Below are 17,527 nucleotides of genomic sequence, written 5' to 3' on the forward strand. Positions count from 1 at the left end.
CTTTTTATTTTTTTTAACAAAAAATTTTTTTTTTTTTTTTTTTTTTTTTTTTTTTGCAGTGTTATAAAAGAAGCACATCTTTAAGTTAAAGGCCAGATTCACCTATTTTTTACCGATTCGACTGCCTGAAATGAAAGAGTCATCACTAAATGTTTCAGCACACCCAGTTTTTGGCGTGTGTTGGTAAGCTAAATCTCGTCGGTGGATGATATGCCCCTTGGGGCTTGTTTTGCAGAATATCAGAGTGACTTCTTAATCTTTAATGTGTTCCAGTGTATTTTATATTACCCCGTCTTCTTTTCAAAAGGAAAGGCTAATGAGTAACAGTGCACCACTGTTATTCATTTGTAATTAGTATTGCCCTATGCTGTGTGCAAATACATATATTAAAGGAATGCAAAGTGAAAAGTGTCAAGTCTCCCTTTTAATTAAATCGCGTATTTCCTCATGCATTGATATACAGTGTTGGGGTTATTGAGATGATTTCTGGGGTGGAGGCTGGGATTTGTAATGATTGTAACTGATTTAGTGCGACTGATGAAATGATGCACATTTTAGAGACAGGTCCTGATTTACTTTGCTCCTTATAGGTCACAAAATTCAAAACCCACACTGGTTTCAACATGTCATCAAACTTAATCTTAAGTTTTTTAAAGGAGTAGTAAAAAATAACTTTCCTCTCTTTGATTTTTTCACACCTCTGTTCTGCCAGTTGCCCAGAGGTTAAAAAATGCATTTTTATTTTGGAATAAGAGAAAAATGGTAGTGTTTTCCTTTGGTTACATGTATTTATACTTTTTCTTCCTGTAATCACAATTAATTCCCCACCTAACCCTTCAAAATCAGGATATATCTGATTATGTTTTCAGTGTGTGTTGAAATAAGTAAAATATACATATTTCCTTTCATATTCCATCATTTAATTGCAATTCTTAGAAATTCAGATCCATTTTAAATTAGAATATCATCAAATATTTACTTTAACTAGTTTAAAAGGGAAACTCGTATATTAACTCTTCAGATATATTTAAAGTGTTTATTGCTACTATTCTTAAGATCCTTAGAATTATAAAACATTCTTTCAGATGATCTTAATTGTGCATAATGACCAATGAAAAGGACTTTTATACAGCATGTTTTCTATGGCCATTTTATGACCTGCAGGTAGATAATGTGTGGGATTGACTCTCTCCTCCATTAAGGTTTTGCCACAAAAAAGTCGTTTCCAAAGAAGCTAGATTTCAACAGAGTAATATTAATGGAAATTTTAGTGGAAGGAAAAGATGTGCTAGAAAAAAGTTGTACAATCACCAGAGATACCTATAACCTCGAGGTGCTTGTGAAGTGGCTTCAACAGCCTCCATACACAGCTGTCTTTCCCAAAGTCCTCAGATTAACGTCATCTGCTTACGTTGGGCCACTGAGTTTAATCAAGCCCAAGGCTCAGCATGTCTGCCTTCCAGGAAACTTTAGAGCACTTGTTGCTTCCTCCTGCTTCTGCTGACATGCTTTATGTTTAATAGTAATATTTGACGATGAAATGGCAATTGTCCCCACTGCCGAAAGTACCAATAATTGCCATAATAAACTTGGTATCACCCAGATTGTTTAGCATACTGGTCTGATCCCAAAAGGGACCCAACAAAGTCATGTAGTCATAGTTTATAGACTTACTTTTCAGTAGGGTGACATTTCTGTATCTGGTTTTTATTGGCGACATGTGAGCTTTTAAATCTCTTAAGAAACTGGTTTCAATAATACTCAGACCAGAGATGTGTACATCTACGATGCTTAAAATGCCTTGCCAACCTTTTCATAGGTGTCATATGAGATGTTTTAAATTGACTTATCACTTAAGACGATGTTTGAATCAGGTTTCCTGCTAAATAATGAAACTTAAGTATTTGCATGAAAGGTTGAAGCAGATTCAAGTCTTTGTAATCTCAAATGCTTATAAAAGATGGAAATTGGACTTTGTTTCATCATTTATGAAAATAAAAACAAGCTGTCTAATTGTTGTTGTTTAATAACACCTGATACAAAGCCAGACATTCACTCAGTATGTTGTCTTACTGAGTGCAAGTGTTGTAAACTTTTGACTTGGCAATCTTCTGCCTTCGGCCTGCCATGGCAACAACCTTTCCACCAGGTCTCACAGGAGTCTTCTTAGCTGGCCTTGCCTTGTTATTATTGTTTATCTCTCTTGTCAATCACCCACATCAGCGCCGCGCTCATCCATATGCATGGCCGCCGTCATTACACGTGGCCTGCTCGCTGGCTGCAGGGCCTTGGTACTCATGCCAGCCTTTGTTCACATCTGTAACAGGTGATTGTGGCCGACTGGCACATTGTTGGGCATCGTTTTCACAGTGCAAAAGTGCACATGTGGGACATGGCGATAAGTGTGGGCATGTTGGATTAGAGCTTAAGCAGGAAAAACACAAGTCCCCCATGGGCTTAATTGTGGTTTGTTTTGGCACACACTACACAGCACTTCTGCATCAAATGCAAATTTTACAGTGAAATGTGAAATGCATTATGCGGATTTGGTAGGGCTGGAAACATAAAGGGAAAGCAGAGGGGGTGGAGGCGTTGAATAAACAGAGTGAGGGCAAAAGTAGATGCAGGTTAACGAAAGACGAGGCTTAGTCTGGTGTAATATGAAATACGCTTCAGATATTGATGGCAAGAATCAAAGGTGTGTTACATGTACCTCATCACCACCTAGCTGTTCATCTCTAGCCAGAGGGTTGAGGCTGGTTACACCCTCCACAGGTTAAGTATTGATTAAAAACACACAACACACAGTCTCATACTCGTAGGAATGCACACAGGCAGGTTAATGCACAATACAGCTCAGTAGTTAAATTTTTATTCTGTGGAGTCCACTCTGCTCCTCCTCCGGCATGATTGGTGCTGTATTTTCATAAGTGCTTTATGGAGGGGAAAAAAAAGAGAAAAAAAAAGAGTGAGAAATATTTCTGTTTTCATTTTTCCAATCCCGTGTCTTTGTTTCTGTGGCAGATGGCACATCAATCAAAGAGACACTCTCATACAGCAATCCTCCACAAACAAATTAATTTCTATTACTGTTTTGCATGCTTGCTCTCTTCTTATTTGATTGACAGTCTCATGTTCTGGCTTTGTGTTTGGATGACTATATTGCATAGAAGGAATATGCACAATTGAGGGACAATTACGCAGACGAATGCCGCCACCTTTCTCCAACTTGAAAAGTTTATTTCCAAATTAGTTTTGACCATTTAACGGGATTTTATGCAAAATTCATATAGAATGGTAACAAAACAAAACAAAAAACAGCTCAACATAATACAGAATTGATTCCTAAAGATAAAAAATTGAGTTTCACTTTCAAGTAATATATAAAGCTTTTATCTAGTATCGTTCAAGTGACTCATTTACTCTTTCAGGGTACTTTTGTTTGTTTTGTTTTTTTTTCTATTTTTTACTCATCTGGTTCCAACTGTTGCACCTGTTTTCATGTTTAAACCACATATCTTTATTTTTAGCCTCATTCTTAATCCTACTTCACACTTTCTATTTTATATGCAAGAGTTCAGGTGCACACATGAAAAAAAAACTTCTCTTTTTTTTACATATATCCTAAAGACAAATTTAATGTCACCCTAAGTATGTCAGGTTTTCCTGCCCAAACACTCAAATTAATCCCTCCCCCATCCTTCTCTCAACCATGTTTTTCCCCTTGCTCAGTTCTTGCGTCTTTCTCTTACGCTGAAATTCTCCTTTAGTTTAATACGGTTTTAAAATCTGTCACACTCGGTTTGTTGCTTGTCAGTCTGTTACTGCAGCTTTGCTCACAGTGACATGGTGCTTTGCTGGGTTGTAATTTCTGTAGACTTTGCAACATGTATGACTGATGTTCATTGTTTACCGTACTTACCTCTGAGACAAGATTTGCCTTTTTTTTTTTTTTTTTTTCCAAGACTTCACTGTTTTAGCTCAGTTGCAGTAAACATCAGCTTGTGGGCATGTTGTACTTAAAATGGTGGGTACGTTTGTTGTAGACTTTGTATTTTAACTGCAGTAGCTACCGTTGCATTAGCTAGCCGTTTTCTGCCTTTTAAATAGAGGATAGTCACTTGTTTTAGCATTTTGAACGCTGCAGCATTTCATAATGATGCTTCGAGTGTTCCCAGTTACTTGTCACGTAATAAACATTTGCCGGATACACCGGCATGCATGACTAAATCAATGGTGACAGCGTTTTTGCTCCTTTTGTTTGGAAGCATGTTGCAGTTAACATCTGTCTTCATGACACTGATAGTTTATGATATAGGATTCATCACACAAATCCAATTGTACTCGTCCCATTTTTTTTGTAAAATATAGTTGAAACTATGGCACATTGTTCATAGTATGAATGTTATAAATATCTCCCTTCAGTATATAGTAAATATCTTACACTGTACCAGGGTAGTTTTAGCTGTAGCTTTTAAATAAATAAATGCAGAATTAATTGTTTTGATCATCTTCTTAAAATGTCATTATCCATGCAGAATTTTGACTTCATTACAAAACTCTTTACACCATAATTTGTCACATTTATCCTGCTCAGTTAAAGAGAAAAACAAATTTATTACAGCGAAACGAATGATGGCTAGATATTTTTCACTCCCAGTTTAATACTCCAATGAAGCACCTTTATATTCAGCGTCATTGTTCAATCTGTGTGAGATTACATCTGCCACAGATTATAAAGAATCTGATTAACCTGAAATTAAATTCTGTAGGATATAACTGACATGCTACTAATTTTCATCCGTAAAACAAAAAAACATGGTTTACAAATGCAAAGTATCCGATGGTGGGTGCACTTCCTCTGAACCGCTAACAGCGAAGCTATTTTTCTGTCATTGACTCACAGTGGATATCGGCATGATTGAATGTAGTGAATGTACTTCTACATTCAGCTTCTGCAAAATACCGTGCTGGCATAGCGTTAGTGGCACTAATGATTTTGATTAGAGCCTTAGGGTTAGAGCAACTCACTTCTTAGATGGTGGAAGAATCAAAAGAATTTTTTTGTCAAACTTGTAAATTACAATGAGGGATTTGAACGTCTTCATTTTATATGTTGTATGAACCATGCCACTGTAGGAGCCGTTACCAATTATTTAGGATAGCGTAGATTAAAAGGGATGCAAGAAAAATGTTTTGGAAATTTATAAAAAAAAAAAAAAAAAAAAAAAAAACTGCCAAAGACACTGATAGCAAAACAGAAGGAACTGCAGGTATTTCCACGACTTGTGCTGCATGTGACAGCAGTATTCTTTAGTATCTTTATGTCTGGATTAGGGTTGCCAATGCAGAAATAACAATGCACATCACCAAAGCAATGTGATAGCCACAGTAAAACACAGTTGTTGGGTTTTTTTTTTTTTTTTAATAGGTCTGAGGTTTTTATGAAATAAAAAAAGTAGGGTTTTAGGGGGGGGTCTTTTGTTTGAGATGGATGTTGTTTGTCTACAAGGCCAAACTTTGTAACTTTCAGTAACTTCTTTTAGTTGCCAAAAAGAAGTCGAAATCTCATTAAAAATGTTTAGTTTTTTTTTTGGGGTTTAGTTGTCAATGTGTGGTTTAAAAAGTTCGGGTTAGACAGTGTTCAAAACTCTTGTCAGCTGCTCATTATTTTGTCATTTATTCTAACCGAATCGTTCACTCATTTTGCCCATGAGCCACATGGGAATCCCGCTGTGGTGTCACGGCAGGGAGATGGCAGTCGCTGGTTGTTCTCCGCCGCAAAGCACGGGCAGAATACCACATGTTTATCTGTCTCCTGAAACGAAGTAGAAAATCAATTAAAAGTGGAAAAACGCATCTGTCAAGCATGTGGCAGATGTGGCTCTTTGTCTGTCTTTGTTGCAGATCTCTAATAAGCCTTTCAAATGAACACAATTTATTTAGACATTAACTGGGGGGGGAAAAAAAAAAAAAAAGCTCTTGCAGTTAATATTGAAAATTCTAAATCTGGTACACATTTTTGCATTTCCAAATGTCTTAAGTTTCTTCCAAATGTTTTTATGTTGATATCGAAAACGCAGCACGGAATTTCAGTCTGTGTTGCAGCTCAGTAGTAATGCGTGTTTTGCTATTTTCACATTATTCAGTCCTGTAAACAGTTTTCTAAAGTGTTGGGCTTATGCGTGCCCAGCTCCATCCTGCATTAACTTGGCATGGCTCTGCAGATGCTTTGAAACTGAACTCGATTCACAGGAAGCTGGTTGACAGCAGCAGAGATCAAAGTATGAAAGTAAAAGCCCTACAGATACTGTCATCCTCGACAAATGTTTACTCAACCATATCCTGTTTCTCATTACTTTTATGCTCTTTTTTTTCCCTCTCAGCTACATCCCTTCCACAAGTAAAGGACTTTCACAGTTTTGGCTTCGACAGTGCCTCAGCTAACATTCACCACATTTTAAATATGGAGTCGTAGCTGCGGCTGACTTTGGGGGGGGAGGAGGAGGAAACACCATCGATGTTGAGCGCCGTCTGAGTTCTTGAAATGACCTGTTGTAATTAAATCAATGGGAATTGACTGAGCATTTTTGCAAAATGATATTTAAATCTTTTTTTTGGAATTGGAATAACGATCACAAACAATCTGACTTGTGTTTGTGATGGGGTTATTCTGAAAATTAAAAATTTGACAGACAGGCAAGTATTGTACTTTCTCTGACATCAATGCGAACGAGTCTTACATATATAGGTCTGGTATTTTCTAAGGTAAAAATGAACTACTATTTTAGATGCAAGTCCTGCTATCCGACCTGAAGTAATGGCTGAACAACACCAGGTTTCTCTGTCTCCTGTCTTTCATTCTTGTTTTAAAAGCCAGAAAAAGAACATGTTCATCATTGGAATCTCGTAAAAGTTTTATTTTTACTGCTCTGTGGAATTTCTTTAGTGGTTATAAAGTATAATCGCTGTGACAGAAGCCAGTTATAGATATGTTATATTTAAAGCTGAAAATCATGGATTTTTATCAGGAGGAGTTAGCTGCTCTGCCTGGTCGCAGTGTTTATAACCAAGATAAAATAAAGGTTTGAAGGAAAAGTGCTTTGGTTTTGTAATCATTACTTTAGTGAAGTGGTATGAATGTTTATATTGTATCCAAGGCATCTTTTACTGGTATCAATAGCATTTTAATACCCGCTTTATTATAGTCTCACATGATATCTGCTTGTTCCTGTTCAGGCTTGTTGGATGGGGCAGCTGCCTCTTTCCAACAGTCAGCGTGTTAAAACCTGAGTCGTCAGTCCATCACAGAGCCCACACAAACAAAACACAATCACTCACCCACACCCTCACACCTACGGGTAATTTAGAGTCACCAATTAACCTAACATGCTTTACTTTGTGCTGTGTGGGCACACCGGAGTACCCAGGGGAATCCTGCGCACAAAGAGGACTAACATCCAAACTCTGAACAGGAAAGCCCTGGGTGGGATTTGAACCCAGGACCTCGTTGCCTCCAGGCAGCCAAGCTAACATCTGCGTCATCATGCAGGCGCATTTTCTCTTTACAAAAGGAAGTGGTTGAATTTGGGTTTTCTTTGCTGCCACTTGGCTTGTATTCATTTGAGATGGTAATCAAACATGTGTTGTTGTTGTTGTCATACCTTCAGTGCTCTTTGTTAAGCGTCAGAATGTGTCTGGTATCCTGTCGGGAGGAGTCTGGACCAGAATCATCACCCAGTCTTCTAAATCGCTAGACATATGGCGCAGCCTTTGTGTCAATTGCACTCGGTGGGGTTTCGATGAACACAAGGTAGATTTGATTTTCCACTACTGTGTCTCTCAGCTGCAGTAAGCTGCAGCATTTTTTTTAGTGAGACGCAATAAAAATGTAGAAAATATGACTGAATATCATATTTCTCCTCCTTCTTCTATGCATTTTTTTAATACTCAAAGTAAATGGCAAAGCTTTCATTCTCTTTTTAATGTGACAAATCATGCTTAAGTGATTGGAAAAGACTTAGACTGAAGACGTATCCCTTGTTGTTTGCCAAAGACGAACAGTCGGAATAATCGGATTTGCCTTAGTATTAGCAAGTATTCCAAACGGATGAACGATTTGCCTCTCAGTTGATGCTGTTTTATTCAAAGCCAATGATATATTGTCTGGGAACTTTGTTACTAATCCAGATGTTAATTTTCCTCCCTTTCTCTTCCAGTAGATTGTTTTACCCTTGGGATTTTACTTTTTACACGTTCATTTACATCTTAAACGGATCAGACTGTGTAGAGTGAAATCTAATTCCTAAAGCCTGTTATGAATGCAGTCTAGCTCATTTAGTTCCTAACTGCACATTATTCCTGCATTTATTGACAAAAAACAAAGATTTTTTTTTTTTTTTTTTTTTTTCCCCCCTCTGATTTGATGATTTCCTGTCAGGTCTGAAGCATTATTACAAAACTATCAAACTTTATGTTTTGTGACTTTAAAATCATAAACATCAGTACATTTTGGATTGTTAAGTGATTGATGAGTACAAATTATTGCATGACTTAGAAGTAGATCCAGAGTGACGCATAGTTTATCTGTTGTGTGAAGGCCTTGGTGGTTTTGTGGGAGATCGTTGGAGAACAAACAGTATCATGAAGGACAACAAACACAACAGAAACTTCATTGATGGAGATACAGAGAGGTTTAAAGCAGATTTGAGTTATAAAACTGTATCCTAAGCTTTGGACTTTTCACAGAGAGCCGTTCAATAAATTTCCACAGCTCAGGTGGGAGACTCTGTGAAAAGTCCAACTTACTAGTTTTACTTGTGGACTCTGCAAATCTTACCCATTTAGAGCACAATACAACCACCTGGAAGGTCCAGTGGAGCAAAATGAAACTTTTTGGCTTACATCTCAGTGCTGCTTTGGAGAACTTACACCCTGAACATTTTGGTGAAATATTGATGAGGGCAGCTTTCCTGTTCTCTAGCTGCAACGAGGAAGCTGATGACTGTAGATACTTTGTAAGTAGTTCTGTCTTCCAGGGCAAATTTCCATCATCAGGGCAGAACTTCTTTCTTTTGTGATGTCCGACTGCTACTGCTCAATTTTTCAGAAGTAAAAAGTGGGACTTCTCTTGAGTTCTGAGGTCGAGTTTCTTTTGTAGTAGAAAATATTATGGACAGAAATACCATTGTTTCTTTGTTCTTTCTAGCTTGCCTAAAACAATATATTTTTCTGTCCTGGTAGGTTTTATGTGCAGAACTACAGAGCTACAGTGAAATGGTTTCTATCAAAGAAAATTCATCTTTTAGAATGACCCAGACCGAAGTTCAGTTGAGCAGAAGTGGTAGTACCTGGAAATTGATGTACAGACACTCGCCATTCAATCTCACTGAGCTCGCGTTGTCTTGATAAAAGAGAAAGGCAAAAACTTCAGTTTCTGTATGCAAACCTCCAAATATCTGTGGTTTCACTCGCAGTGAAAAGGTTTCCAAAGAGTCCTGATGCAGACTGCCTGAAGATGCACTTTAAATTTTTATATGTAAGAAAAAACAAACAATGGAAATCATGTATGATTTCTTTCCGCTTCGCAATCTTGAACTACTTGGTGTTTGTGTATCAAGTAAAATCCCAATAAAATATGTTGAAGCTTGTGATTATGTGGTAAATATGATACTGTTGCAGAGCATCAGAACTATTTTGACTGAATCAGGAGAATACATGAAACTTGAAATGAATTATTGCTTCAGTGTTAATTTTTTTTTATTTTTAGATTTCCAGCCCTTTTTTTTTATTTCAATTTGTTTTATCTGCGTCTCCTGATGCAATCAACAATATTTATTATTAAGGCAGCAGTAAGGCACTGCAGACTCTAATTGGGGCTTTGGATAAAAAGCAAGCAACATTTGATTTAATGGCTGCATCCCAAACAAGGTTTCATGGCTTGCAGTATGGCTCACTGTTTTATACCACTGAATCCCCCGAGGGAAAGACAGAGATGTCATCATTAGTGGGCAGTAGACTATGGTTGTGTTGACTGTGATGGCTGCAGAGGTCTATAACTTGGTCAGCCAAGTCTGTGGCCCAGCAACGGCTTTTACTGTCCATTTTCCCTGTCTGTCTGTCTGGGTTCCCATCTGGACACGTGGTCCAGTGCCAGTCTGCTCCCGCTGAATAAATTTGAGGAGCTAATGAGCAAGGAAGCTCTGCAAAGACCTGGGAAAGGGCAGCTCTTTCTCTTCTCCACCTCCGAGGAAAAGGGAGGGAAAAGTCGCTGTGGTCAATTTTATTAACTTGGCTGACCTTCACACAAACAATTAACATTTACTGAAAACGCATCCCCTCCCATTATCTTCCTCATCTCCATCTTAATCTTCAACCTCGCCGCCACCAACTGCATGTTGTTTTTATTCTGCTTGTACAAAAGAAATTTATCAGGCGGCAGCAAATTAATGGCAAAGCCTTTGCTTGCTTTTCATAGACAATCGCAAGGTGATGTGCATTATGCAGCAGAAGGTCGGCTCTCTGAAGGTCGCTGACATGTTCGGTAATTGGCTCTAGGCCACAACTCGGAATCAAAAAGCAACAATTACCAGCAGTGATTTTGTGACCTAATCTGACTTTTCACATAACCAGACAACTTCTAAATATTCTCTTTGACCACTGCTCCAACAGAAATAAATATATATGATGATTCATAGAAATAAAATATGCCGTTGGTTATTTCTGAGCTGTAAAAAAACAGACTTTTGTACTAATTAACCATTTGACATTACTGGATGAACTAGACTGGTAGATGAGGTGAAAAGTTAACTGAGCAGCATGTGAAAATATTTGTAGAGAATTTTGGATTACTTCAAATTCAGAAGTTTGCATATAATAAAATTACAGATCTTGTATCAGGTTGTCAGCCTAATATTAGTAAATTAACAACACTTAGTTTAATACGAAGCCCAATAGATTTATTTAAGATACAACTCAAACAGTCCAAGAAACTAAAACGTCTGAAAAAATAATTATTTACTTTCCCATTGAACCTATTTCATCTCACATTCAATGTAGCAAGGAGATTCTGTGAATTTATTTAGTAGCAAACAAAAAAATATTTTGCTTCCTTTAAGGATTATCAGGAAAAGCACTGGCGACTCTTTTCAGCACCAGGTGTGGGAGAAAAGGTACAACAAGGACATTTTGAAACACAAAAAAAAGCAGATTTTGTTGGAGGAAGTCTTCCTCTGAAGTTTTTGGGCTCTGCATCGATGTTATTTATTTTTCTTCCCAACATATGACAAGCAGAACAACAACATATATTCCTACGACACATACTGTCTGGAAAGAATATAAACATTCCACAAAAGGCTCAATTGAAATACTGTTTAATTAGGTAACACACGAAACGCACACTTGCTCTTTGGATTTGTTTCTTCTTTGTTTTCAGCTAAGCTGTCAGGCATTTTGTTCCTATCCTGACGAAAGCAGAAAATGAGAACTGCATTAACACTTATTTTCTTGTGTTTTTGTGTATGTGCCCTTTCATTTCCAGAACCTAATAAAGAACTTGCCTGAGCAGAAAGAACTGAGTGCTCTAGCGGAACTAAAAGGTGAATACGAGGAGCTTGTGGAGTCAGAGCAGTTCGGCATTGTGGTAAGTATAATTAGCTCTTGCCGAGTGGATTTTTGCACAGTGTATCCAGTCACACTCGTACTTTATCTTCAAACACTTTCCGACATGCACAGTTAAACATTGTATTATTATTATTTTTTTTCCCCAAAAGTTCTGTTTGGTCAGTAAGCCAGAATCAGGATTTATTTATTTATTTTTTTTTTCTGGAGAGCAGTAATTTTTAATCAAACAAAAAAACAAACAAAAAGCTCTCAAACGGCGTCAAAACTGATAGTTCCGTCTCCAAATGACAGCGGCTTTTGTTGAAAGTCTTTTTGACTTGAGCAAAGAACAGTTCAATCAGTTCTGATGAGCGTTCAGCATTAAGAACTTTGTGGATGCGGCTCTTTGACATGAGCTGTCAATGTCATCTCGTGATAAAATCACCCCCTCAGGCTGTGTATGAATCCTGCCTGTTTAAAGGCCTTTGAAAAGCGCTCAGCTGTAGGCAACCAGCCTGGTGATGTATCCCAAAACTCCTATCAATTTACAATGAACATCCAAAAGTTCGATCTTCTCCACTTGCATAATAAATAACGCTGCTGCTGTTATATTCTCTTCTTGACACATGGTCTCCAGAAAGTAACCTGTTTCTTTTTTTTTACTCAAAGTAGCTTTTAAACAAAGAATGATTTATGTGTTGGGATACAGTCTGCAGTATTTTATCTATATATCTCAAGTTAATTGACATTGTTCATAACTTTTGCATAGTAATGGTAAAAGAAAGAAGGAATTTTTAAAAAGTAATTTGTATTTGTCAATGAATCATATCCTGGTGAGGTCAATGGAGTGGTGAATGTTGCTGGTACCTCAATGAATGGTTCTGAGGTTAAAGATAAAGACATCTTATCTTTAACCATTTTTATTAGCTAGAATTTAGATGCACATTTTACATTCAATTTAACTGAATAATATCAAACTTTCATATTGCTCTTGTGCAGTCTGAAAATAATAATGTATTTTCCAGTATATAAAGTTTATTTTTTGCTCTTTCACTGTTTTTCTGCTCTGTCATTCTGTCTTTTGCTCATTGTGACCTATCGGTTAAAAGTTATATAGAGTTCTCATGTAGTCTAGAAGTATGAATTTCTTCTTTTTCTTTTCTTCCTCTTACTTCTTTTGCTCTTTGTTTTCTTTTGCTTTTTCTTTCACTCTCACTCATTCACTCTATTTGGGTCAAATGGTGGAATTGGGTTTTCCGAAAGGACGCCGATTCTAGACAAACATGACAACTAGTTTTGGAGATGATGAAAAAGAACAAGACACCGATTGATTTCTAGCCAAGAAGGCTGGAGAAGTATCTTTCCAAAAGTGTCCTTCAAACTAACAAAGTGTGTTGTAAAGTTGCAATTTGCTAAAGGACGTTTTGATATAGTGTGGTTGCATGTAGATTGAACCTGTTTGATTCAGAAAGAAATCCACATTAGTTTTCAATGCCACAAAGAGAACAGTTAAAAAAAAACAACTAAAAGCCTCAAATGAGCAGCATTCATACCCAGGTAAGTGCTATATTCTTCTACTGGTCTTACTGGGCTTATCACACTCATGTGATTGACTGGAATCTGTGAAGGGAAGTGAATCTTCCAGCTGATCTGACCTTTCCACTTAACTACAGCTCTAATTACTTTTTAATTACCAGCTCTTGTCATCCATTTACTGAATGACTGCCCTGCAGTGAAAAACAGAGACGTTACCTTTAAAGTACTCTTCTCAATAAGATCATAGATGTACACTGTATTCTTTAACAAAACATATGTTCAGCCAGACCTGAAGAGTGCAGACGCGTTTCATCCAGATATAGTACTTCTTTTCACACATCAAAAGCTTTCTTCTTGTGTTTTTAGAAGATGGAACGAAGCAAGAGGTTGCACTTTACCTCTTGATCTCACCTATGTTGTGATCACAACCCCCCCCTCCCCACCGATCAAGTCACTCCTCACTGCAGAGATATGTAGTTCCCCTGGGAAATAAGAGATGTTCCAGCTTTCCTCTTCCTCAGCTGTCACCAACACGCCGGCTTTCAGCGTGATTCCTGCTCATTGTACACAAATCAGTTCTTGTGAGGTGGGACTCCGAGTGCTGATCTGTTTGAGTGTGCACTCCTAACATTTGTGCAGGGAGATCATAAGTATTTGTGTTGATGCACTTAAATGTTCTAGTTATCAGCAAAACATTAGTTAAATATTAGAAGGGAAGGTATTCTGCAAATGGGATACACCTTGTAGTTCAGCTGCAGCTATTCATTCATGTACTTGACATTGTGAATGATATAAATTAATCAATATCTACATTAATAAAAGAAAAAGTGAACATCAATTTGTAATTTCCAAGAGGAGATTTAAGACAAACTATTTAAATTTATCTTTTCACTCCCACCCAACACAAATGACAGACTTTATTCCACTGAATCTTTACAAAACAAGTAAATTAGCAACTTGGAGATCATCTGGAAAGTTATTTTTGCTAACGTTTTGCTTCAAAGTTAGCACAAATACTAAACTGCAAAACAAAAACGTTGCAATTGGCGAACTAGTGGCGATAAACCCACCGCTGGAAATTACTCACTACGTATTTTCCTCTAACTTTGCAGATGAGTTCAGTAAAGCTGCTGCGGCCACGTCTCAGTGGCATTTTGTTCAAGCTGACGTTCGAGGAGCAGGTGAACAACATCCGGCCAGACATCATGAATGTGACGTTCGCCTGCGAGGAGGTGAAGAAGAGCGAAGGCTTCCGCAGACTCCTGGAGTTTGTGTTGCTGGTCGGCAATTACATGAATGCTGGCTCAAGGAACGCACAGACGTTTGGCTTCAACATCAGCTTCCTTTGCAAGGTAAGGCTCTGGCAAAACAGAAGAAAGTACTTTGTAGAACAGTCATCTGAAATAGATTGTTTCAAATGTTGCATCTGTGACGCAGCTAATTAATATACAAAGTTATTATGATGTAAAAGAGCAAACAGTATGGTATACATACAAACACACTTAGATACAATGTACAACTACTGTGCATCAGACAAAATTTGTGTCACGCAGCAATGTTTTAAGGTTTTATTATACAGATCCAAAGAGGCAATCTCCAGTCGCCTAATAGGAAAAATTGTAGTTGTCCTGAATTTGGCAGACACACTCAGTCTCTCAGTGAGTGTGCAAATCCAAATGCATAGAAGAAAAATATTGAAATAAACAAAAACATGCTCCCCACCGGCACTTGTTGTAAAAGCATGTCATTACCTTCAATACCCAGAGACTTGACAGGGTTTCTAATACCTTTCAAACTAAGTTCATCGAACGAGTTAGCTTGCAGCAAGGCGTCTGACGACTCCATTTTTACGACTCACAACACGGTTTAAATATTGTGTTGAGGGAGAAAGTAAAATAACCTACACATACCTGCTCTCTCTGCTTCAAAACATAAACTTAAATAATTACTTTTGAAGTCATCAGAGAAAACCAGCGAATTTTGAGCTGACTTGTGGAGTAAGGCAGTTAAATCGCTAAATGTTTGTGTGCCGAAGAGTTTTTGACTTTTATTGATGATATTCTTCTACAAATAGAAAAACATTTAAGCATTATTTAACTCCATCATCTAGATATTCATCTAAGACAAGAGACGTTACCCTATTACTCTAAAAGCATCCCTAATATGTACCAGAATCTGCAAAAATGTACACTTATTTGTACAGCATCTAATTAGTAGTTGCAGAAGTAGGAGAGTTGCACTTTGTGACATAAAGCCAATTTGAGCACACTATGCTGGCATGCAGAAAGTCATTACAAGTCCTAAAAATTTGATTTTATGTGATTAAAGGTAGAGTATGTAGTCAGGCGGAAGGGAAAATGAAACAAAACGTATGTGTGTGTATTTATTCAGCCCCGTTTCTGCTCACTCTACCCTGTTGCGGAGAAGTTTAAAGTATACCAACCTAAAACGTAACATAAATGAACTTCAGCATGTCTTGTACATGCTTTTACTTTAAAATTAAACTAGTTTCTGTCTGCAGCATGCATTTGTGTTTTCTCAGAAGTAACTCTGTTCTCTTTGCTCTCCTGGTGTGGCTCATTTCCCCCAAGCATCTCAGATCAGATTGAAGTTTGTTTTTCAAGGTTTGAGAAGCCACGGCTGTCTTTTGCACTGCACGATTTTTAACCAAACGACTGAACAGAAATAAACGGTTCTCTTCGCAGTCTATGCTTGGACTTATGGGTGGAAAACCCAGATAAGAGAGCAATAAATGCATTGTGAAGACTCCCTCCATTCAATGGAGACTTAAAGCCTGTTTGGATGATGTAGAAAAAGCTCTCCTGTGATGAAGGCAGCGTAGTATTCATGCAAGCCGAGTGAATCAGCGTGGAGTGTTGGTGTAGAGCCGGTAAACGCCTCGGGGGGCTGATTGGGCCATTATTGATGGACAAGAAAGAAAAAGTATGCTTTCTCACTTTAGTCAATCAAGTAAATGGCCCCCCGGGTGTCAGGTCTAGGGTACCTAATGCGCTCATCAGCGAGGAGGTTGATGATGGGAATGTGCAGGGGGGGGAAGGGCCCCTTCTGACCCACCTTCGCCTTCGATGTTTAGCTCCTCTGCTTTAATTCTGGTTTTGTGAGGAATGGAAAGTTTCCTGAAAGCGAGCTTGTTCTCATAAGCCCTCTCCGCTCATGGCCACGGAAGAATGCCCACAGAATCATGTCTGGAATGAAGCTCTTCCAGTCGCTAAAAAACACTTGCACTAAACCGAAAATCCTCTATGCGAGACATTCTCACTATTGAAAATGCCTCAGTGGTGCTTGGTTAGGAGAAACACAGAGCAGAGCCTAATGCAAAGAAAAGGAGCTGTAAAGAAATTAAACTGAGAATGGGTCATAGGGATTGTTATTTATTAAAAACTGACCACGTGTGCACAGGTGTATCTCCATAAATCTGTATTTTACACACATAAAAAACTAAATGGCAACATCAACTTTAGGTTGGAGGATCAGGGGAAACAATAATATATTTTGATATTCACATTAATGTAGTAGTTTAAAAAAAAAATTCAGTGCAGTTTTTCAAAGGTATCAAAGATATGAAGAAGTAATTGTGCTCTTCCATTGTATTTCTTCTTTAGTTGGGAAGGGGGAGAATGTTTATCAGCTCCGTTCAATAATTGAACACCAAATGGCAATGATTCATGTTCCGTTTAAGTTCAGCAAAACGGGCCGTCTATTTAATTTAGTTGTTGAGTGTGTGACAGGGAGCCGTACACCCAGAATTAGTGCATCAGTGTGTTTAAAGGAATATCTGTCTTTAAAGTTTAAATAACTGCAACAATTACCAGTCTCATTATACACTTCCTAATGAAAGCAAATCCATCTGTACTGGGCTTCACATCTGTCTCTCTCGTATAGACGGAACCGTTGTGGCAATATTTGTAAATTTATGCAAACACAATGCTTATATTCCTTTTACTTATTCACCTTTATGTACAGCTTCATAAACGGCAATAAAACATATTTGTTATCTGCTGCTGCCTTGGCATTAGGAATTAAGTTGACAAATCAACAATGATGCTAATATGAGGATTTTCCTTTCCTACCACATCTTCCTTTGCCATTAATTGCTGCTTTATTTTATTTTAATTTTTAAGTGATACATATGCTAATAGGGAGACTTGTTTTCTTGTAATGTAGCTTAACTTTCTAAATGATCCTCTAAATTAATGTGTTGCACTCACTAGTGAAGGATTTGGAATAATTTTACCTCCAGGCTGTTTATGCTGTGAATTGAATCATATCCCTGGTGTGATTTGTTGCCAAAAAACAAAACAATGGGGTATTGTTTTTGAGTCAACATCCAATGAAAATCTTTATTTGAAATTGAAATTTTTTTCACACA

General features: G+C 37.6%; 1 protein-coding gene across 1 annotated transcript in view; it reads left to right on the forward strand.

Moving 5' to 3' along the window:
• Positions 1-17,527, forward strand: part of LOC106961172 (protein diaphanous homolog 2-like) — a 256,445-nt gene that overhangs the window by 147,093 nt on the left and 91,825 nt on the right. Inside the window, exons 18-19 of the mRNA XM_015054721.1 lie at positions 11,540-11,641; positions 14,250-14,489. Coding sequence (XP_014910207.1) covers positions 11,540-11,641; positions 14,250-14,489 — 342 coding nt within the window. The remainder of the gene's footprint in view (positions 1-11,539; positions 11,642-14,249; positions 14,490-17,527) is intronic.

The sequence above is a fragment of the Poecilia latipinna genome, unplaced genomic scaffold, assembly GCF_001443285.1.
Source record: "Poecilia latipinna isolate Pla-1442-1.1 unplaced genomic scaffold, P_latipinna-1.0 Scaffold1274, whole genome shotgun sequence".
In the NCBI taxonomy this organism is placed as follows: domain Eukaryota; kingdom Metazoa; phylum Chordata; class Actinopteri; order Cyprinodontiformes; family Poeciliidae; genus Poecilia; species Poecilia latipinna.